The sequence below is a fragment of the Rhyacophila brunnea genome, unplaced genomic scaffold, assembly GCF_057557595.1.
Source record: "Rhyacophila brunnea isolate RB1 unplaced genomic scaffold, BYU_Rbru_1.0 scaffold_3, whole genome shotgun sequence".
NCBI classification, from domain to species: domain Eukaryota; kingdom Metazoa; phylum Arthropoda; class Insecta; order Trichoptera; family Rhyacophilidae; genus Rhyacophila; species Rhyacophila brunnea.
The window spans coordinates 23,121,521-23,146,854 of record NW_028232965.1 but is presented as its reverse complement, the minus strand read 5'-3'; the positions used below and the strand labels follow the sequence as shown (position 1 = coordinate 23,146,854).

Sequence of the window (25,334 nt, the reverse complement as noted above, 5' to 3'; positions counted from 1 at the left end):
GTAGAGAAACGTTCTTTATTCAAGTATAAAAGTATGGAATTTGATAAATTTCGTTGCGTTTTAGGGTTTTTTAGGGTTATTTTGACTGTTTTACAATAGATTTTCGATCGGCACGTGACTTTTTTTACAACACATATTAATTAGGGAATTTATTTTTTCCATGTGTTTGCAACACTGAAAATATTATATTTCAAAATGGCGGCTACTCCGTCAATCGTAATGACAATATGATAAATAATGCCTTTGTATTAGAAACAAAAGATGTTTATTTAGGTTTTGGTGACTTTTGGAAACGGATACTACTCTCAATCAAGTGATTTGGCGAATTGTTTATGTTTTAGTGAATTTTTAATCCGGATATTATTCTCAATCAAGCGATTTGGTGCGATCTTAATTAACATAATATTACCCTTTCAGTAGAGGTTAAATAAAACTACCTAATACATGTGTACCTATATTATATTAAAACACTATACTTATCCTAATAATACATTCAATCGTTTGAAGTTGTTATTATAATATTAGATTCATATTACCGGCGAAGTATACCATGTCACATCAATCTGACAGCTGCTGTATGTTTATGATGTGTCACCGTCACCATTCTAATTTAAGTTGTGAAGCAAATACCTATTGTGTATCTACTGTTGATGAAGTTATACGCCAGGTAAGTGCATATGCTCCTGGTTTAAAACATCATTCTGGTTTTCTGGTCATTATGACATTATTTTAATGCAACACTTGACGTATATTATTTACGGTCACATTCATAACTGATATTATATTTTTAGACCGTGAAAAACAATATATGTATTTCGTCGCCGTAGATGTCAAGGGAGCCAGTCCACAAAATCATAATGCTGAGAAATCGGCGCGCAAAGATTTTGTGTGACAAAAAAAGGAACAGTTTTTGTTGTAACTTTTTTATTTTTAAAGATAGAATTGTGAAACTTTGAACGTAGATACTTTGTGATATTATCTTTTTATTATTTTGAATGAATAACTAAAAAAAATTGTATTTTAAAAGTAATGTGTGTTATATCTCTTGACCACTGAATATTGACATGTACAGTTGGCATACTTGTGCGGTAGTCAAAAGAGTTAGGCCTCTTATGCCTGTTGAACACTGAGAATTTGTGGACAAAGCACTAACATTTTGTGGATATACTCTAAAGAAAAGTCTATTATTGACCTTTTATGGTGCCCACCTTAACCTAGAATCTACCTGATTTCATTCAGTATGTGAACATAGTCGTCTCTAAACAAAAAGTTAGCTTTTCAAAAATATAATTACATTGTTGTTTTAATTTAATCAAACGCTTTTTTTGTAGTACTTATTCCATTTTTAATCAATAAATTAGGACCGGTTTCATCCGCCTCAGAGGGACATTTTCAACTTGTTCATTTCAGTTGAAAATGTCCCTATGAGGCGGACGAAACCGGTCCTAATTTATTGATTAAAAGTGGAATAATTACTACAAAAAAATTGCGTTTTATTAAATTAAAACAACAATACAATGCAGTTACACCATGAATTGACAGTTAACAAAATAAAAGAAAAAAATATATAATTACAATTAAGTTACAATAAAACTAGACACACATTTTAATCATCTCCATCGCTCTCTGAGCTGCTGTTTTTCTGAGTTGGACGATCTTCAGGCTCCAAATTTTTATAGAAGTCGTGATAGGTTGACGGAATGCTACCTTTTTGGCATAGTTTTGACAGATCTTTTAGTTTACCTTGGTCAATTCTAGGTTTGGAACTGTACAGCCTTGGTACTTCTAGGGTAGGTACGTTTCGATGCCGTCTTCGCTGGATTTGTAGTGACTCAAAGTTATTCTGGCTCAATTGGTATTTATAAAAGATAGTCGTGGGTTCACCTTTGCGATATTGGAACCACTTTACCTTTAGCCACTTCATTTTGTCTCCATTTTCCGACAGAGTTTTATTGGTCATCACTTGACTGCAATATTTCTTGTAATCGAAGAAGTCGGAATATTCCATTTCCACAACCTTATGGTAGGGGTTACTAGTTTTCGCGGTACGGGCGACCATATACCATCCTTCTGGTGTGAATACGTCCACTTTCCTTCCTCGGGCCTCTATTGTGGAGTGCACAGAATCGCACTCCATTTCGGAGTGCCCTGATTCCATAAATTTTTGGTTTATTGTGTTGATGGGCAGCTGTTCCACGGCACGTAATAACATTGTAGATACAACTGAGTTGCGATTTTGACCTGAAGCTGTATCCGAATACAGAGTTACTTCTTTTTTGGGGCCTACTGAAACCAAGAGCTTCCACAGGCACGTGGCGACCTCCGAAGCACCCTTTGTACCTGCACCTTCATGCCACATGTAGTTCGTCGCTTGTCTAGTAGCCAGGTCATACACTGTGAAATTGTAGGTTTTCAGCTTTTTGGTATAATACAACTGTCCTACTTGCAAACTTGGAGTCAACAATATTTTTTCCAGATCCATGGTAAAGCAACTAATTGTTGGATCACACATAGCTTGGGCCTTGTCGATTTTTTTGTGTTCTCTCGCTTCCTCTTTTCGAGTCAAGTGCAGTTTGTATTCCTCCTCGTCTTTTGCCTTCTCTTCGTCTGACTTGTTCTTGTACTGAGTACAAAAGTCACACTGATCCTTTTTAGGAGTGTGAAAGCCGTAGTTAAATTCTGTGACAAAGATCGATTTGTAGAAGCCGTGCTTTTCTGGTTCAACATTATGCTCCTTGCAATACTCTACATAGTCCATGTAGATACGAGTCTCGCTCAAACCAGAAGGCAAGTATTTTCTCTTACTGCTGCTCCGGCAGTAATGGGAAGCAACTACGGGCAACGATTTGATGTGGTCCCTGATTATGTTCCTCACTTCCTCTGGTTTTTTGTTGGGCGGTTCTTTGTGACCTCTCCGATCTATATCAGTGACACCTGAAGGAGTCAACTTTTTCATTGCATTTTCAACTTTTTTGCTCGAGATGTCATATGTCGCCAAAAAGAACTGTTTGCACACTTGGGCTCTCAATTCATTACACATCACAGAGTATTGCAAGGTATACTCTCGTTTGGTGCAGTCTCCATGGTACCTTCGTTTCACTGGGATACGATTTATACTGTTACCAATGAAGGCCCATCTTGCTCTTTCGGAATCCAGACTCAGATAGTCGGCCAACATTTGCTCCCGCTGTGATTTTCCTATTTTGGATGTGCATTTATAATGGCACTTACAGTTAACTTCTCTTATCGCCCTTGCTCGAATTTTTTTTCCGGATCTGCTTTGATATTCGCTGCCTGCCATTCTCAATATCTTTTGTGAATTCCGCTTCCACATTTTTGGGTTTCGCTTGCGTTTCCTACTTAAATCATCTGTAGTCTGATCTGTAGAAGTGGGGATGGATGATACAGGATTGTTACTATGGTTGCTCTCGGTTATTTCAGAAGTATAAGTTCCTGAAACATTAATGTTGTGTTGATAATATGCAGGTTCCTGCTGGCATGACTCATTTGAATCTAGTAGTGTTGGTGCCAGGTTGACGTTCCAATCTGTAAAACAAAACAAAGTAGTTTATTTCTTTGAAACTACCAAGGTAAATATTAATAATTTGTTATTAGCAAATGACTCTCTGATGGTCACAGGTTTTAATCAAACCAACAATTATTGATAACCAACAAATTAAAATATTGACCTCCCACGTGTGTGCTTGGAGAGACATTTTGGAGCTCTGTATATATGGCTGGACCAGCAATCTTGTCCGGAGCTTGCATATTCAGCTCGAGGTCTGCACATCCAGCTTGTACGGCATTCCCGTGAGAGTCTGTAAAAGAAATAAAACTAATACAGCTTGCGCACACATTACTCATTGCTGTCAAAGCAGCCTGAATCAACATTTTTAACTAGTAAGTGTTTTTAGCTCAATATTTCATCGACACTTACCTTTACGGGTATGTTGATTAGTAGAATTTAAAACGGCTGCAACCATTAGTCTCCCACGTGAATAGTTCATTATTTAGCACCTTTTCTCACTGAATCACAACTGAATACAACAATCACACTAAATACACTGAATAAAAATGCTTACAGTCGCAAACCCAAAGAAAAAAGATCACCAAATAAACCAACCGCAATGTTAGTATGAATAATATGACACGATACAGGTGCTGGCGTGAATAACCCGACTCGCTAAACTCAGTTTTCTCTGTTTCTTATGCTGAGTTAGAGCAAGACAACACTATAAATCTTTGTCGAATGTGAGCCGAGGCGTGCGTACCGGGCCACAGATTGAGCGGGAAGTCCCAGTGGTCAACAGCGTTAAGTCACATAATCATGTGAAATTATTCGGAAGTCAAAAGACTTATGCGGCTTGTCGTCATTGACTACTTTAATGTATGTGTGCTAGGTCTATTGGCAATTTACAAAATACTCATACATAGGGCTTTTTGTGGCTCAAATCCATTGACCACGGCATCTTTGATGGTTTTAAAATGCTTTTGTGTACTTAACTCATTTTCGCCAAATGTGTGGCTTGACTCCCTTGACATCTACGGCGACGATTTGTCAGGTCCACGACATTATAAGCCGACATGTTAGCCACTCAGTCATTGTGGGTTTCAAAAACCTGAATCAATCCAAACCTTCATCAAACTGTTCAAGCAAAGTAATTCCATTCCTTTCGTTCACAAATTATGTTATCAAATTTGTGATAATATTTACCTAGGTACCTATTCAATTCATTATTATTATCACCATCATCCTCGATCAATCTACTGTTAGATGAAGTTCTCTCCAACCTAATTCTATTTATCTGGTAATATAGTAATTACGGTGAGTACGTAGATATGTATATATTAATGTATAACGATGGTATTTGAATTTAAATTGTAATGGATTTAATATATAACATATTTTGTGATAGGTACGTTGTCTTGACTTTCAAATTATTAAGTTATTTAAAATAATAATATTATGCACTATTCTGCTCACGTTTTTCAATTATGGTTGATAGTACCGATCAGTGTTACATTTTTCAAACTGTTTGAAATTGGACCCACTGAAGTAAATTTATTTATTATAAGTATTGAGGTCAATTATTCTCTTTCCCCAATTATGAAATGTGGTGATAAAACTAACTATTTTCACTCTCCAGGTTAGGTTTGGTTTGGTCTAAAAAGAAAGTTGTAAAATCTCATGTCCACCTCTGCGGCACATTTACTACAGATTTTTTTATGTTTACGATAAATGGATGTTAGCCACTCGGTTAACCTATTATGTCCATACTGGTACAGTTCGGTTATGAGGAATACAGCGAAAAACACATTTTGAAAATAGCTGAGATACTGGATTATTTGTTAGGTTAACCTAACCAAACCTAACATATCGGCTATTTTCAAAATGTGTTTTCCGCTGAATACCTCATAACAGAACTGTACCGCAGAATCTTATTAATTGCATTTTTCGACATTTATCCGACTGTCATTTATTTTATCAGCTTCACAATAATTCACAATAACAAACATAGACTAAAATATTTTTATTCGAACTTTTATATTCAAAGACAACGTAAACATAATTATTTTTAGGGAGGTAAATTATTAAAAATGACATTTACTATAGGTAATTATTACACAACGTATATAATATTATTTCATTTTATATTGTAAATATTTTATTACATAATATAAGTAAAATGCATGCGTGCGTATAAGCAAATAAAATAGTGAATTATGATAATTTCATACCCTAATCACACTATGAGTCGTCTACGTCGTATTATCCATTATTTCCATTCGCGTGGTTATATAGAAGAATTAATATGTATCACTATGCTTATTCGCATTCCACTACTGGATGAAGGTTTTATCAATAATCCTATTGGTCATATGAACTGCTATATCTATTAAAATTGGTGATATTAAAATTTACCTACCCATTTATATCGTCATTATTATCATGAACCAGGATCAATCCACTGCTCGATGAAGGCCTCTCAAAACTAATTCCATTCCTGTTTCATATATACATTGCTGCATTTATCAAATATTTCAATATAATATATTCATTTTATCGTTATCATCATTAGACCAGGTCAATCCACTGCTGGATGAAGGTTTCTCTAAGCCGATTCTACTCTTTTTGGTCCTATGAATAATTGCTATATAATATACATAATCTACCTATTTATAATGCCATTATCATAATCAGTTTATATCAATACACTGCTGGACGAATTCTTTTCCAACCTAATAATTACTTCCTCTCAGATCTATATGTTTCTTCTTTTATCAACATTTGTTTCGATATGAACGTCCCGCAGCGTGAAACATATTATCGCTAAAATTTTAATTCAAATTTTAATTTTTTTAAATATTATTCTATGGCTGCAAGCATTTTTTTAGACAATGAAACAAAACAACTTAATAGTTTAAATTTATTTTTTATATGGCTAACCTTCTTCTATTACATTATATTCAATCGCAATCAAATTGTCAGGTATTATGCTAGGTCTAGCAGCCTGGGATGGTATCAGATGACATCCTGAAGGCCAAAATCCATAATAGACTATACATATGACGCTAAATTTATATCGACAGTAACGACTTGCAAATTGTAAAAGTAACAAATCAGCGACATGCCAAACGGCGCCGTCTCTGCATACTTCACAATTTTATTAAAATCCAATATCATTTCATTAGGACGCCAAGCTGTCTGCAAGACCTAGCGAGACAGACTGGCGAGAGCCAGCTGGCTCAGCTAGTATACTATAAATATAATATCGGAGAAATTTGATAGGTACTGTTGAATGAGATCATCTGCAACAATTTCTTGCGTTGTGTTTATTACTCTTTTGTCGTACCCTAATATTCATTATTCGATAATATGACTCATTCAGTTTCATATTCATATATTTTAATTTCTATGTTTATTGTTCAAGTTTATTTTATTTGATAATATCTTAAGGGGGGACATGCTCAGCGTAGGTCAAAATGGAGCTTTTGTTCTATTTTTACCGTTAAAAAAATCGGTTAGGTACATGTTCAAACACGCGCGTTTACATCATTTTACTCCCTACTTCAATTAAAGTTTGTCGATTGATGGCTACAGCCGTATGCTGTAGCTTAACCACTGGGGAATGCCAAAAGAAATGGCGTATTTCATAAAAACACTACCTTATTCTTAGGTCAATAATTATTATAAAGCAATCATTATTCGTAGGATGTTTATCACACTTGAATGGTCAAAGACATAGATTATAATTAGTATCTATAGAATTATCTTCAAATGTGTTAATCTTGCCCATTTTTTGAATAATAAAATGCCTAATTCTTATCAAATTTGGGATGACAAAGATTGTCAATATAATTTTTTATCGTAAATATTTCACTATAATAATGTCGACATAAATTATACTGATGGTTTTATAAATCCGTTTAAAAATTAATAAACGCAAAGAAATCTTAATACCACTGCACATTTATGTACTGAAATATGACTATATTCTAAAACATTAGAGCGAGAGGTTTAAAAGAATACTATTTTATGTAATAAAAATACTTTATGCAGTCATCAAATGTTTAAAATAAATATAAAGGATAATAAGGCTTCAAAATTATATAAATAGATTATCTACATCGTTTAAGGTATGTCCAGGATCATGCTTTGAAAATAGAAAAAAAGCTCAATTTTGACCCACGCTGAGCACGTCCGCCCTTAACTTTTTATTCTTATTTCTCAGAAGAAATGTCTAACTATAAAAAAAAAAATTCGTTGAGTTTGAACAAGACATATTTTGTACATTATACATTTTTGACAATCCTTTTTTATTTATCGATTTTTATTATAATGACAATTAATAATACATAAATGCTATCTACATATCATTATTGCATAGCAACTATAATGTCTTTAAATAAATCGTCAGTAGCCACGAATGCGTACCGATATGTAATGTAAATATTATAATGTCCGTTTACCGCCAATTATTATTCATATAAAAATTAAAACGTATACATAGTATGTATTCCACATTAATTAGCGTAACATTTCCAGCTGTTATATTATAATACTGTTTTCGATGAATAATTGTTGGCAATTTTCCCAGTTAGTTTGGTTATTTCCCCGGATGTAACGCATATTGAAAAATAACATGTACTTTTTTTTCTGAAACGGGATTTTAACTCGCAGCTTCACAGACGGGTCTATAATGTCTAAAACTAAAACTATATTATCGGGGAGTATGTACCTACAATAATATAATATCTTGATTAATTATGTTATAACAGAAAACGGCGGCTGGACAGCATGGTCTATGTGGTCTGAATGTAGATGCCCTGGAGAAGTCGCCCAAGGACAAAGAAGAACGAGATCCTGTACGAACCCTCAACCGTTGAATGGAGGCCAGGCCTGTGTTGGACCTGCGCTACAGAGATCTCCGGACTGCTTGCCGTGTCACAACGGTACGTTGGAATGATAGCTCAAATAAGTATTTTTTATAAAAGTATTACCTATACATTTACTTCTATAATTAAATTGTCCTAATATTTAATTACAAGTTTCTAATCATGTAATATAAATTCAGTAAAATGAAGGGTTTTTGCACAATCTGCCTAATGCAGACAACAGTAACATTTGTGCCATGGAAGGTGCAATACAAAATTTAAAATCTATCATTCAGTAATAATATAGAAATATTAAGAGTATATATAAAAAGCCGCAATATAATAGGGAATAGTTAAACACTAATCGAAAACCTAAAAGTATTTAGTACTTATCACGCGATCAAAATTTAAAAAAAATGTATCTAGCTATCTAACAAATAAATTTGCGCCGTAGGCGACTTTTTAATGTAGGTACCTGCTTGGAACAAATTTCTAAGAAAAGTGATAGAAATATCAATTTTCATCATAATTAACAATATTTCAGGGAAACATAATGAAATTTTATTTTATTTAAATTTATAGCAAAAATGTTTTGCAAAGCTAGTAGTGGGTGCTTTAAAAATTCTGAGTTGCCGTCCTCTCACCTAGTGTAAAACAAAGTTCTACCTACTCTGTGAAAAGGGCTAAAACATTAATATTTTGTATCGCTGATCGTCGGTTCAAATTTTTGCATATGTAGGTACATTTATAAAGTATTACTTATATTTTACTAATCTGATATTAATTAATTGCTCTAATGCAAATAAATAATCCAAAATATTTCTTTGGTTAAAATGCTTGACCGTTGGACTTAGATGGATATTCGTTTGATACCCAATCATACGACAAGACAGAATCGCTGATGGGTATGTATGGACTAAAACTAATTAAGATATCAAAATTATTTTAGTAAATTATTTTGATAGTAGTATTACTACTATATATTAATACGTACCAAATATGTTTAAAAACCCCTTATTCGGTTAGTTGAAGCTTTTTGTAATTTCCGCACCAAAATTCTGTAACAATTTCATTATTATTTGACGTATGGAAAACCAACCACAGACATTTGTAATTGTTCACGAATGGTATGAAAATTTGTAAACCAATGGTCCTTTATTTGCTCACTTTCATATTGTTAGGTTTCATCTCTACATAATAAGATTTTCTTCAACATATTTGGTAGGTACCGAAAGTTTTCCTAGTAGGTTATAAAGGTTTTTCAATATTGAATAATATGATTTCCTTATGACTTATTACTTAATTAAAACCTCCGGGTGAAATATCTAAAACGATTTAAGAACATACTTAGAAGAAAATACTTTTCATCCATCTAATATATAATTACAAAATTTAATTGGTTTATTAATTTAACGATATTCATTTATAATACAAATATTTTAAACTAATTTAGTAGATCTATCTATAATATTTATTTTTCTTCGTCATATTTCCTGAAATCTAAAGCTTTCACATTTGTCTTATTTTAATGAATTTATTCACAATGTCAGGAGTAGGTGGTAGGTGGTCCGTTTGGTCAGAATGGTCTCGTTGCGGTCGAGACTGCAGACAATCCAGGAGAAGGATGTGCACTGGAGGCAATGGAGGAGAAGCATCTTGTACGGGACGCGCTGTCCAGCTCATACCGTGCACTGGAGGGCTTTGCGCTGACGACCCTCACAGAGACCAAGAAGGTAAAGATATCTACTATTTAAATTCGAGGTCTTAGTGTCAAACAACACTATCTACAAAAGTGCAACTTTACAGGAGAGCCAAAAATCGTTATTTTAGATTCTTGTAACTTAACAAGGGAAATGTTTATTTAAAACCTAATGTTAATATTTTATAATTTATTGTGTATTGTACATTTATCTTGCTTATGATGATGTTAAAATTTATAGGGATAGTTTAAAAAAAATATGAAAACAAGGGTAACTTATGTAATTAGCGTTAAACTTTACTGACGATTTAATAAGAAATTATAAAAGATTGACATAACGTTGTTTGACTATCATGTAGCCGTAAATGTAAAATAACGTTATCTCAAAAAAAAAAAACTCTTTTTTGTTGTAAACGTTGTCTGACTTTAAGCACTCGAATTGTATTATAATTTTCATACATTCAAATTTATATTGTATTATGAAATCAACAGTCGATAGAGCATTGCATCAAAATACATCACTATTTCAGCATAACGTAAAAAAATACAATAGTTCGTTTACTTCATAACTACTACAAACAAACAAAACACAGTTACTTATAGTTTTACTGTCAGAAACGTGTATAAAATTAACTTGCTAATGGACGCAGTATATGAAGAATAAACGAAGCTTCATCATTAACTTTATAGATATACGTCATTATTTATACAAAGGAATGTCATTAAATGTCGTGAAAGATGCACTCTACTATATATTAATACGATTCATCATTTTAGATTCATTTTTATGAAATTAGAATACTGCTGTTCTATTTTTTTAACGAATTAGTAAAATTCTGCTAACTTTTCTACTTCAATATTGAGATGTTCTATTGAATCATATATTTTCATATAATTCGATGATTAAATCAAGTGTTTGGTATTTTATGTATCATTTTTTTGCAAAACAATCCCAATATACATCTCCTATATTTTTTATATGATGCACAGTTAAAAAATATGTTATTAAAAAACTTGTTTGTGGGAATACTTAATTTTGTTAGCGTTAAATTCTTCTCCAAGTACCTACCGAAATTAATTCAAGAAGATTTTGTTTGTAATTCAAAGCCGCAAACCATTCCTTTTTAATAATATTGACTATTTAAACAAGGATTAAGTTAGCCATTCCACAATTTACTGAATTGACGCGGATGTATTTTTAAACCGAAAAATGTTTCCCGTCAACTTTATTACGAATCTTATGGGAATAAACGTCTACAGTAGATAGATACCTACCGGAATTATTAGCTTTGCGAACAACCTAATTTGCTTGAATAAATACGAGGAAATCTGCTTACAAGTTTTCTTTTTTGTTTGCGTTTCAACAAAAATTTAAGTAGCTATTTGAGCTATGGTGAGTTTCTACTAAACTCAAATTAGAGTTTTTTTATCTTCAAATATATTTTTCCCTCAAATGTTTTTATTGATACAAGATAGAAATTTAAAATATATTTATTTACAAACACATACCTAAGTGGTTTAAATGGCGTCCTTGACCAATCTGTCGCTCTTGGGCAAATTCAAAATTCCACCCAATCATTATTTTAAGTTTTTAATATTTTTGTTACATTTCAAGGATTTTAATAATAACGCAATTATAGAGTATGAAGGTACTACGTTTTTCCATTAATAGAAGCAGGATCTTTTGTTTTATGACTGTTAGTTCTAGTTCGTGTGCCAGTAGGTACATACAGTTTAATAGAAACGTAAATATTTCTAAATAGATTTTTTTACTTCACAAAAGCACACCTCTACTTTAATAAGTAGGATGCGCTGTAACTAAAATTAAGACTAGAAATAATTTCTTATTGAGATCGGCAGGCAAAATGCACTTTGACGTCATCACCATGATTTTTTATATTACTAATTATACTCATTCGAAAGTCGGACAAATAGATTTTCAATACAATTTTCTAAAGGCCTGGAAACCATTATTTCAATTTGATCCGGGGTAACACGAATTTTCACTGACGAATCACTTTTTTCTTTATTTTCATTAGCAGGTAGATCAAATTGTTTTCGAAGTTAACCAATATTTGAGATATCTCAACATTCCATGATATAAAATATGGATTTAGAATCCACCCACTCCCCACACGTAGATCTTTAACTGTTGGAAGATAGCTATTTAACCGCTCTGCTAATGATTAAAATATTCGACACTTGAATTTGTTACAAATAGCTTTTTTATTTTATTAATAAATTACTAAATACATTCTCCATTTTGAACACGAAACATGGTCGACATGGACTAAAGCCTATACATTCATATTATAATGCAAATATTCACATATATATCTACATATATATGCATGTGACACTATAGACCGATTCAATTAATATAGGTACCTACATATTATTATGTAGATAGCAGTCAAACACACTTATATCTTATTATACTTAATATCTAGATGAACAATCATAAAAAACGCCTATGTCATACGTGCACAATACTAAAATGTTAAAACAGTTACCAAAAATGGCGCCTATAACTCAGTGGCGAAGGGTGACTTTTGGAAACAGGTAGGCTGTGGAGAAAATACACTTGTTAGATGTATTTACGGGAAATAAGAAGATAATCCGACATAACAACTGATGAACAGGTAGGTACACAAAAACCGATATAATTTCAAAAGCTCACTGATGGTATAAAATTAAGCAATTAATTTGAATTATGTATTTTCCTAAATATAAACGCAAGATACGCTCAAAATATATTGAAAATATCCGTTGTTGTGAATCTATTCCATAACAATTTATAATTTAACCCGTAAACTAGATATTTTAAAATACTTCTATATTTAAAACACAGACTTAGATACAATATCAGATTTCAACTTACATAATCGGCTGAATAAATTGTCTTAGTCTATGAATAAACTAACTGACAAATAAAAATAACGAGATAAATTATTTATTATTTTTAACAACAATCAATATTTATATGTGATTGAATCCCATAGAATTTTTTTTTTTTTAAAATTATCTTATAAATTATTTTGCATAAATGTGCACTTACGTAAAATATAATCGCTCCTTAAATAGCTTACCAATTTATATGGGCCGCCGCAGACGTCTTGAAATTATGAGAAACAAACTTCATATAAAAAAGTTTTCGATTCATGCGAACACAATCCATACAATATGTGAAGCGAAACGAGATGTCGCTTATTTTTTTAAACCTTCGAGACATGCCATAAATGGTGCTTATTGAAATAGTGGACAAGATCGTAAAATTATTATGACAATTATACGATATATGTCGTTGGGCATATTGAATATATTATTATGTGTTAATATTATTTAATATGTCAATATAAAATTAAAAAATATTTTTCTTAAGAAGGTAGGCTTTAAATAATCGCCTAGTATGGAGTCTTCGCCACTGCATAACCAATAGTAAATAACAGCCTTGTTTCAAAGCGTCGACATATTATAGAATATGACTTTTCTGTCACTACCATGAACTTATAATTTTATTAATGGATATTGGATGTGGAAAAAAGAAGACCCTCCTCATCGACATTTTGGTCTACCCGTGTCTGCTCTTACATAAATGTGGCGATGGTATTGTATTATTATAAAAAAAATATGGCTACCAATTCAACCACACTAAAAACGCAGCAGAATTACCATTATTTGTTTTAATATTAAAAAAAAAATAATAACAGTATATAATATATTCGTATCGGGAGGAGACTTTTATCGAGACCACCTCTTGTTATTGTCCACTGCCTTTTTGGATATAATGCATTTGATAAAGTGCGTGATAAAAGAACGTTGGTTACTATTATTTCATAGATGTTGGTAAAAAAGGTTTACAAATCTTTTTTTTAGCGGGAAAGTGTTTTTATTCGGTTAGATGTATTACCGGACATCCAAGTTTCTTGTACGAAAACTAAGAAACAGCGAGAATCTTTATTGCTGTCATTAAATTGTCATCCTCAGGATGCTGGGCAATCTCTTACGGACAACGACGAAATGAGGTGTAATTTATTGCTGAACATCTTATGACGAGGGCTTATTCTCTCGAGGAATATGGATTATTTTTACAGATTTATCAAGTAAATGCCTTTCATTTTAACTTCCATTCAGCTGTATCAAACAAACAGTTTCATAAAACGGTTATAAGAGGGCCCTAAGTGAAATAAGGGCTTTCTGATGCAATGATGTTATTGAATTCAAGATTGCTTCGTTAACTTGTAACCATATTTTAATCTGACAACTATATAGGTGCCGCTGTAGTCAAAGTGTAAACATATTGATGTCTGATACACTATTTTTTTTAATTATTTAACGAATAAATTTAAAGATTTCAGAATGTAACATTCTTTATTGAAGATACCTCCATAATTTGGAAATACGTAAAAGCACACTCATAAAAAAAAATCTTTTATTATGATATATTTTGTGGGCGAATCAAATATATCGAGGAACTCCCGTATCACAATTTATTTGTCCTGTTTACAACTTGATCATATCTACGTAATTAAAAATTACGATCAAGTAATATATGTATCAATTTTCAGAACCTACTACTTAAGCAAATATATATAATATATAATTTTTAATTGCGTTTGTTGGTGTTATTAGTGTACTCAATAAGTTTTAAGCCCGCGCCCTTCCAGTTTAAATTCGACCCTGAATCTTCTGGAAGTACGTATGACTCAAAAAGTGAATTACGAAGCATGTATGTATTTCATCCTGTCACAAAAACATGCCCGATATACAAATTTTGCATTTAGTATACCTATGTGTGTGTGGTTATTGCACGTAAGTGGGTAGGTATATGACTCTTGTCAAAAAAGAGAAACTAGGCTAAAACACAAACACCATAAACAAAAAAAAAACATCGCAGTTTCTCAAAAATGCTTCACGTGCGTATAAATTATTCCACGTAAAAGACATCGTGCTCTCGGCATTCTGATATACAACGATTCACCGTATAATTCCGATCGTTACTAAATGAATCCATCTAAATTATGTTAAATTGAAAAAAATATTGAAATAACAAATATATATATCAAATAAACATTGATGATTTTAACGACTGGTAAAATTTTATATGTAGATATATTTATTTGTGTAGAACAAAAATTGAAATTAATGTGTTACTTATCAGAATCCTTATGTGAAGAGTTCTCTTACCACCGCCGTTTTTTTCTTATGCATCTTTCATCGTCGCTTTAGTACGGATAACGGCAAGTCCTCGGTTCCTCTCCTCTTGGAAGAGTGATGGCGTCTACTCGCCATCGAATCACCGTCTCCTGGAATAAAAGAATAATTTATGTTGGCGCCCAACTACAATCACGGCGCATTGTAGCAACCAACCAACGCCATCTCGTGGCGCAAGTACCAACTCTATTTAAGGCAGCGCACTAAACAGCGTGCTAAACTTTTCTTTAACATTAGTTAACAATTTAACTGACCGCGAATATGCTAATGAAATCATAATTTTACCAAATCAAATAAATCCATTATCGTTATATTATCAGACTAACAGCTGTTTAGAATGTATAATTAATTTTAAAAAAATACCCTGTTGCAGATGCTTACCATGATTAATGTGAATGTGTGAATTAACTATAGATGCGACGAAATTTCGGACTCGCTGCCAATCGGAGAGCGAAAGTCGAGCTGTGAACACGTCAATTTGTTTTGTGATGGCGTCGGGGTACTTAATTCTCAACTCGTATAAAGATGACTAAAAAACGTTACGCATTTACTTGAAAAAGAAAACATGTCAATGAATATATTATTATTATTACTAATAGAACAATAAACATAACATTAAACTGCGGACGCGAGTTTTTATGACAAATTATGTTTTGTTCTGCACGCGTCGTTTGCACAATCCTCGCGTCGTGTAGTCACGATCGTTTTAGACCGTGCCCCAGCTGAAGTATAGACTTAAGAGTGACAAAAAAATATTTATTTATCCTTTTCTTCTTGTTCTAAACAGTTAGGTCAGTTTCTATTTAAGTTCTTGAAATTTTTGCAGTTGAGTTACAGCTATATCTTTATCTTTCATGACGTCTCTCAGCTAGACGATGGAGGTGGGTCTTCCATGTTACACAATATGTGAGGCATCCTTTTCGCATACATTCGATAATCTTCTTCGGTTTCTTCTTTATCTGACCATATCCTTAATTGCCCCAATCTATTCACTGCTTATGTGATGTAGGTTTCTCCTGCGATTCAAACCCAGTGTCCTTATTTTTATACATCGTAATACACATTTTGTTTCTGCTGTGTCAGCTGTGGTCTCAATCCCAATATATTATTATTGGTATTTTGTGGACAGCATATTTTCCACTGAAACTACCACGCAGTGAACTCAGAAATAATGGGAGCTGAAATACATAACGGGTGTGGAGTAATAGGCAACCGATCTCAAGTGTAGAAAATATGGGAGTATGTCGAGAATACGCTTGTCATTTGTTCTGACAACTGCTCTCGGTTTATTCGCTGACGCTCGTTCTATATTGGTGTGTTTAAAGGTTGCAATACACGCTATTGCACGTCTATAATCTGTGGTAAATTTTCAGAAGACACTCAGACATTCAAAACCTTGCTTCAAAATGTAGCGTATTGGGGGGTTTAGCCTATCGGAATTCTATGTATTGATCTGTTGTGTACAACTACCATTATATTAAAATTAAATGCATTATTAACAGAATACTAGAGAACGCTTACACATGTTTTTATTTTCACATTAATCACCATCTGTGCTTTTCCACAATTTTATTATTAGTGTCATTCATCATCGAAATCTTTGAAAATGCTTTGAACTTTAAAATAGTGACCGATCATTGTAAGAATTCCGTCACGATTCGTTCAAGAAGTGACTTGGCAATATGCTGAGATAAAAATAAAATACTACCATTACTTAAAAATCCTTAATCCAACTAACTACATAAAACTGCTCAAACATTCAAAACTTTTTTGTAGATAACAACAGTAAATTCATTATTATGGATTCAATTATGAAATTATGGAATAAATTTATTTAGTTTACTTGTTAATTTATTTGTTATAACATCATCGTATTTAATATTTATATGGATTACCACATTTTGAGAATTTCCACGCCACACGGTACACGAGTGACACAAAAAGTTTACATGGAAAAGCTTTTGCTCAAATGTATCGACACTGTTTTGTTGTGTATTTAAGTCTAAATCTTCACATTGATTTTGGTAAACTATTTGCAAACACATTCATGACTTTTTTATAGGTCGAATAAAAATGAACGTATCTGCAATGCTAAAAACATAGCCGTATGTATATCATGGTTTTTGATACAATAAAAAGTGGAAAATGGTAAATTTAGGTTTTCTTTCATATGTGATTTTTATTGCTATCATCTACAGCTACTTATAATATAAATATATTATTTCATACAACTCACGAAATTATGCGAAAACCACAAAACCCATAAAATGTACTAGAAAAAACTTAGACAAAGCAAGCCATGAAGGCCATTATAGCACCTCTAGATTGGGGCCATTGTCCCAAGATACAATATATTTAGTTATCAGATATGCATTTTTTTAATGATTATTAATGTTCATTTTATTATGTACCTACCTACCTACTCGGATAAACTGATGGGATATTTGCGGTAAGAAATATCTTTAAACACGATTATACTAAGTATATACCTATTATATTGTTCAATCCATTTATCATATTCTGATCGATGGCTTAATCCCAATGCTGTTTAAATCCACATGATGTTTATTTTTTTATTCAAGCTATGTACCCAGTGAGTTCAGTGATTCCTTATAAAATAGATTTTTTGATAATATCTATATACCTATTATCTGTTATGATAATTTAAGATATTTCATTCACATTCTAATTCTAGTGAAAATCTAACAAATTATAACACCGTCTTCGTGATATTGAGAAAATCTTCATCAAATAAGTATTCTTTAGGAATATGCGTAAAATATATAAATATATGATATTCGTTCACGAAAAAAAAGCTTGAAGTATTATTTACGTTGTTTTGAAATATGAAAAAACATATAGGGCCTCAGTGGATATTGAATTTAATTTTACTTTCAGAATCATTTTTCAGCGTCAGTGAAGATTTCACACTCTCGGAATACGAATAATAAATCACGTTTAGCTAATGATCCAGCCATCGAAAGGAATGTATTAACGCCGAATTCCAGGAGCGCCCTGTGACAATTTTGTACCGCAATAAGTAATTATGTACGATTTTTCTCCACGGCAAACATGATTTGTGACGCTTCTAAATGTGCTCCTAATTGCAAAACATCCTGAAAAGAATTCATCTTCCAAACATAATAATATATACTTCTTCAGTTCTATATAATATCATCTGCATGTGCATAAGACCATCAGTCAAGCTCACACTCATAGCTTAGCTACTGTTTACTTATAATAACTACTGCTGGAACCATTCATTATTTAAATTATAGCTACCAAATACCGAAAATCTGCATCTGAGATATAAGGGTTTTAATGAACAATTTTTCATAAAAGCACTATTTTATTGGCTTTTCAATAGATTTAATATACAATCTTAATGTCTTTAGAAGAAAAAAATACAATTTATAATTAAACATTGTAATAAAAACATGTTTTAACAATGATATTTTAAAAAAGCTCTACGTTGCAACACTAATTTCTTTAAAAAGGGACTAAGTGCCGTGCTCTATTTCGAAAACGAGGAACTAAGTCTCATGACACATATTAACCAAGCGGTACTAAGTTCCTATTTTTAAAATGATCACGCTGCCTCTTACACACAAAGCTATCTTTGAATATCCATAGAAGCTCTAATATATTTCTTGGCATTTAGGCATGTATTTAGGATATAGGCGATGCCATATAGAAAATTTCCGCATACTCCCTTTTTTCGATTTTCGGGCACTTATGGACACTTATTTTTGGGCACAGTGTCTATTTTATTTCGTATAGTATTCAATTATTATGAACGGCGTATGCAAACTATTAATTCAAAGTTTTTAAAAAGTCTATATCGAACTTAGTTGAATTGCACATCCAGATGGTTTGTGAACGCGTACTATACATGAATGGAGGCATCATAGAATTGATTTTTTTTCTAATGCTTTAAGCTATACTAATACACATAATTCGGAGACACCACAGAAACATACCTCTTACAAAAACTGTAGATAAAACTGGTGTCAGGCGGGAGTCAAACTTATCTGATTATCTGAGTATCTGATTTGCTAATTTAGCCACCTACACTCTACCTAATTACGACAAAATTAACTAATAGGCAAGCAACTGAAGCGCTTCTGAAAATTTGGTAATATTGGCTACCGACTAATTGTTTCCATATTACATACATTCGTAAATCTTGTATTCGCTGTATATAAATGGGTATGTAAAAGAAATCACGCGCTCTGTGAAAAATAGCAGATTAAATTGAATTCAAATAATATATCACATATTGTTTTATAGTTTCTTGATGATATACTCTTGACCATTATGAATAGTATTAATTTATAGATTATGTTACGTTCATTTATTTTATTTTGTTGAACCCATAATGTCTAGAAAACAATGTTTAACGGATTTAATTGTAGGTGCACATATTGTCAATGTGAATGGTATAATATGTATACATATATATTAATTATTGTGGATTAAAATACTTCTAACTGAACTTTCATCTGAATTAAATGAGTTTTTAAGACAATCTCATTGTAAAACAGGGGAATATAGCCATATAATAAACTTCAAACATTTTATTCAAATTCTAGCTCTAGCAATGGAACAAAATATAAAAGAAAAAAGTCTATATTTTAGGCCGCGACTATTCTCATGATATTTGCATATTCAGTAGGTACATACGAAGAACATTTCAATTGAATCCCCAATATGCCGGCTACCGGTTCATTATGATACGCGAGCGAATTTGCATGTGAATCTGAAATATTTACAGTGTTCGTGTCCATACCCGCCGTGCATTACTGCAAAACTCTCCGCTAAAAATAAAACCCCACAATTTATATTTCCCGATAAAACAATTTAAACAGAATTATTTACAGACGTTCCTCTTCAATAGTTTTTGTTTATTTTTCCGCGAGGAACTAGGTACCTAGAATCTGGATGAACGATTTTTGTTATGCAATTTAATAAGTAAGTATCATAATACACATCTAAGCATTTCCTTATTGCAAAGTTTATGTATAAATGTAAATTTGAAAGTCATATGAAATCTCTATGTAAAGTTAATATAATTTTTCCACCAGAAAATGTACAAAAACGGAGCCACCCTCAAGTCACCTATATCTGTATATTTTTTCATTGGGTTTTGAACATAGAGGTATTAAATAAAAAGAGGGACAAGGAATCGGCTTTCTCATACAACTGAATGAAGCAGGCCAACAATAACCGACAACTTACGAGACGAGAAATAGCGACCCGATAAAAAATCGCGGAGGATTTGCTTTGGTCATTATAACGTACCCATATAATAATATTATTCTCCAGTTAGTGTGTTCTGCCAGAACAGAGACGATATAATGTTAACGTGGAAATTTTTGCCGCAAATTGATTACCAGCCTGCTTCACCGTACTTTTCACCATACTTGCCTGCTTCACCATACTTTCATATAACTTGCCGCCCCTAGGTTTTGAAGAAAATGGCTTGTATTAATAATAATATATTCCTAGGTACTTACAAGATTTTTTTCATTACAGAACACTAAAATAATATTATTCAATATGTCGGTGTAGTGATAGTTATACTTAATAATGAATTCGTTGATATTTTAATAGTAGACATAATAATAATTACACTATTTTATAAATCTAGCAATCAAATTTACAAAAATAACTAAAATATACCCACAGTAAATAACTTCAATTCATAAAACAGTGGATTTACAACCAAATGAAAATGAATTTATCGCATACCTATCTAACAATCAATTTTATTGTCTGTATCAATTCGAATAAAAACATTATTTATCAAGCTATCCAATACAATTGCTACGTATTCAGTATTTGTTCATATTATTTGTAACACATAACAAATGTACCTAACAACGTCCAGTAATGAAAGTATGTTTTTACTTTAGAATTTTAAATCTATATCTGCAACTATCATTTTAAATATGTCGGATTTAAATAAACCTTTGATATTTACTCAAATTCAAGCTATCTAGGTATTCATGAAACGAATAATGAGTATAAATTGTTTTTTTTTTTTTTTAAAACTGTAAATATAGAGACACAAAACCCCCATCAATGGTTAATGCTTTTTTAAAGACGAGTAGTTTCTCTGTCAAAAATAAATGTTCGATAGCTGTATGTCTAGGGCAAATAAATATAAAAAATCAAACGCGTAATAAAAACATTCTGCGGTGGTAAATTGTGGTGTGAGAAGTAATTTGAAATTCAAATACAACCGGCAATAGGAAACCCAGACGGGGAAAAAATACATCCCGAACGAGACAGACTCTCGTCAAAGAATCACTGTTTATTTTTATGAAAACTTTTATTAAGCAGTTAGACTTTCCATCGAAGCTTCGTGTATACTTAACTGTATAAGTTTTTCCTTTATTTCTGCAATAATTTTCTTATAAGTTATCAGTTTTATTTGTTTTTTGCGAGCATCGTTAATCTGAGTAGTTTTTCCACGCAAGGGATGATAAAATATGTACTTATCAAGTTTTAATGTCGGCACTAGGTATTTATTTATGTCGGTTGTTCTGTTATTCTCTTTTTATGGTGTAAATTAATATTATAAAATTATATTAAGTATATTTTAATCATTAATGATGCGGGGATCGATTAGTAGATATTCAAAAAAATCTGAAATATGTATGTATGTTTTTCAATCGATTAATGGCAGAATTCATAATAATTTTATTGATAATTAAAAATCCTTTATTCATTAAATAATACAATTTATTGATAACCAATTTCACTTAATTACATTCAATGCATGAGAAATGCGCACGCATAAAACGCGACAGTAGTTTATATGATTTCCCATGCGCGCAGTGCGCATAAATGAAAACTACTCCGTATAGACTTATAACGCGGTGCAGAACCATCTTACGCAATAAACACCATCAAGAGTTGCTAATTTAGCTCGACTTTGTTATATTATATACGTGTATTTTAAATGGTTTCGTTTTGGGCCACAGCCTTTTTCCGTAGGTTTACTTCCTGCTAAATGACGTCTTATTATGTATGGATACTGTAGGCGACGCAATCCAAGTTTCCGATAGTGGCATCTTAAAGATAGCCATGTTTCTTACCTAAGTAAATTAATTTTTCGAAGAAAACATATCAGTATAAACATCTCAATTAACGTTAAGTTTTATAGTTTTGACATGAAACAGGTTCTAATGAGAGCTGTGGAGAGCGAGAGAAAGCGATGCAATAGACTTGATGTAAGTAAAGTTAACCATACCAACTGTAACGATAATCACGTAAGTCTTCCCGAATTACTGCGTATGTGCACCTAAATAAATTATTACTTTGGTAACTATTATTATTTTTTACTGCAACGTTTTCTACCATATAAGAAATATATATATAATTATTGGATAACTTCGATCGAGTTTTCTTGGTTTGCAATAGTTTTATGTCCGAGTAAAAAGACACTCTTTGGTAACATCATTAAGATTGATTCGGATAAAAGAAAACTAACAAACTTTTGATGTATCACTTTTCCAATTGGGGTCCGTCAGATCAATGTCCACCAAGACAAATTGCACTTTGTACGGAGTTTTGTTCAGCGGGGTATCCTTTTTTGCGATCAAAATAATATATTATAGTTTTATTTTATATCCTTCTATTCAACTATAATAATATTGACGATTTGACACAATGAGTACTAAAATTATATTAAATTTTTCGAAAAAAATACATTCCAATAACGAATTTATTCAAATAAATATAGCATTATGTTAAAAAGAAACTCATGAACTGTAGGTACATAATATATGTATACATAATTTAAGTATTTATTTTATATAAATTTTGAGATAGTAATTAATTCATTTAATGAACAGTGTAATATTAATTAGAGTTGACCATTGTCATTTTTTTTAAACTATATAATATATTATATTATTATAGTTTACAGAATAAAGGTTTTGTCATATTATTACGTATTTTATAACACATTTAATTAATACCTAAATAAAATATTCTATTATCTACTCAACAATTTTAATTAGCTCAATATTACATAATCAGAAATATACATATATATTAGAAAATATTTAATATATATATTGGTAATCGAATCCATAACTATTGAACAATGGCCAACGTACTTTACCAATTATTAAAATCAAATATGCTAAACCGGCCATACCTAATCGTCTTAACTACGTTAATATGATTTTTTGTGCTGATGTTATGATTTCTATTATAAATATTATACTATAATATATTGATTCATATGGAAAATTTCATGATATATAAGTGAAAAGATTGTTTTTTTATTAAGAGTTATATACTTAAGTATATAATATATGAAAAGTAGTCAGGTGAAGTAGGTACATATTATTATGTAGTGTGTAAACACAATCACAATATGGCAAAGTTTTCAGTTTAATATCACTTAAAAACGTAATATCACAACAGTTAATTTTATTTACCAAGAACAATGCAGAATTAACATTGCTAAATACATGGGGATCAATATAACAACTGTTACAACTTAAAAGACTATTATTTTTCCATTTACACCCCACTATTGAGAATACTTGAACATACCACTGAATCTCCCCTACATTTCATGTATTACTAAAACTTCGAGTACTTTCACTCGCATCATGCATTACTGGTCATCCAACCGACCGTCAACTCGACTGTCAACTGAGGCGTCCCCAAATGCATGTTGGGAACGCCTGGCTCCCGTTTGTTTGGAGCCATTAGTGTTTCGGTCCACGATTTTATTGTACAGCCCTGATGATATCATCTCTCTTATCCTCTATTCTTCGGGGAAAACATGTGGTTTCGTTGAGATTTATATAGGAGTGCTTAATTTTCTTTGTGTATTTATTACATTGCGATGTCCAGTATAGGAAATTAGGGCAGAATTAATCATTTATTTTTTATGTACTGTTTGGAAGAAACATCAAAATTACTGATTTTTATTTGTGTGACTATGAACGGTGGTTGGAGAGCTGTTCACTAACCACTAATTGACTAATGATTAAGTCGAATTTAAATTCCATAGTCATTTATTATAAAATACATATTATAGTTAGGTAATCTGGTATATTGAAAACAGTACTTAATGTAAAGTATACAGATAAATGAATTGATACATTTTATGTAAAATAATATATCTAGGGCGCCTGTTGAAGAAAAGAAGGTTGTGGTAGTTAACTGAAAAAAAAATCCTAAGACAGTCATATTAATTAGGGGACTTTTGACGCATCTTCAGTATTTTACTGAATTTTAATTAACATTAATATTAAAATTACATTTTACTTTTCTCTAAAAAAATACAATAAAATGGATATTTTAGAAAAATAAATTAAAAATGTGAATCGAACTTATGCTAAAATTAATCTACGGCTACGTTAGTTGGCCTTATTGTTCAGTAGGCCAGCCGTCCCACGTCCCACTCGGTTCAACTTTTTTAATAGATTTTTCTCTTATATGTCTCTGAGGTTTTTCAAAATGATGTTATTTTTATAAAAAAAGAATCAACATTCTTAAAACCTTGTGTATATTCAATATTGAATAAAAAATAAATAACAATTTTATTAATTTATTGTTAGATATTATTTTTTTAATGATGTTTAGAAATTAATATCTCATTTACCTACTGAAAATTTAAAAGAAATAAAAAATGATGACCATAAATTTAATAGACATATGTAGGTACGTACTTCCTATGTAATTTTTGGGTAGATACTGGATTCATTTCTTAGCGCAAATTGAATTTTCGCGACATATATATATAAAAAGTTTTCCATTACTTACGCAAAATTTTATTACAAGTTTTTTTATGGCGGAAACGCGTCCCCCGCGTGTCCTGCGTGGAAAACTTTCGCAATCACATCCACTGAAATCATCCCCCGTCACTTAATAGTTATATCTGTTGAAATTTCCACCCCCGAATAACACTGTCAGGGGGTAACAGTTAACATAAACCATGCCTTTGTGCGAACGCGAATCCCCTCATCGTTGAAAAAATCACATTCGCTTTGGAGAAAAGTCCGCTGGTCGTAAT

At 31.8% G+C, this 25,334-nt stretch overlaps 2 protein-coding genes across 3 annotated transcripts in view; one reads left to right on the top strand and one right to left on the bottom strand.

The window, feature by feature from the left end:
* The window catches only part of LOC147068085 (netrin receptor UNC5C-like), a 278,146-nt gene that overhangs the window by 178,009 nt on the left and 74,803 nt on the right, over window positions 1-25,334 (top strand). The window contains exons 7-8 of the mRNA XM_085953343.1: window positions 8,281-8,454; window positions 9,927-10,109. Of these exons, the coding sequence (XP_085809469.1) occupies window positions 8,281-8,454; window positions 9,927-10,109 (357 nt within the window). The remainder of the gene's footprint in view (window positions 1-8,280; window positions 8,455-9,926; window positions 10,110-25,334) is intronic.
* On the bottom strand, window positions 1,481-4,155 carry LOC147068086 (uncharacterized). 2 transcript variants are annotated; one of them, XM_085953330.1, is made up of 3 exons: window positions 3,938-4,155; window positions 3,690-3,818; window positions 1,481-3,546 (listed from the first exon to the last, which is right to left on the bottom strand). In XM_085953330.1, exons 1-3 carry the CDS (start codon window positions 4,005-4,007, stop codon window positions 1,607-1,609), a joined length of 2,139 nt encoding a protein of 712 aa, XP_085809456.1. In that variant the 5' UTR covers window positions 4,008-4,155; the 3' UTR covers window positions 1,481-1,606. The 2 variants fall into 2 exon arrangements, with proteins under 2 accessions (XP_085809456.1, XP_085809455.1); XM_085953329.1 differs by having other exon boundaries at window positions 3,690-4,039.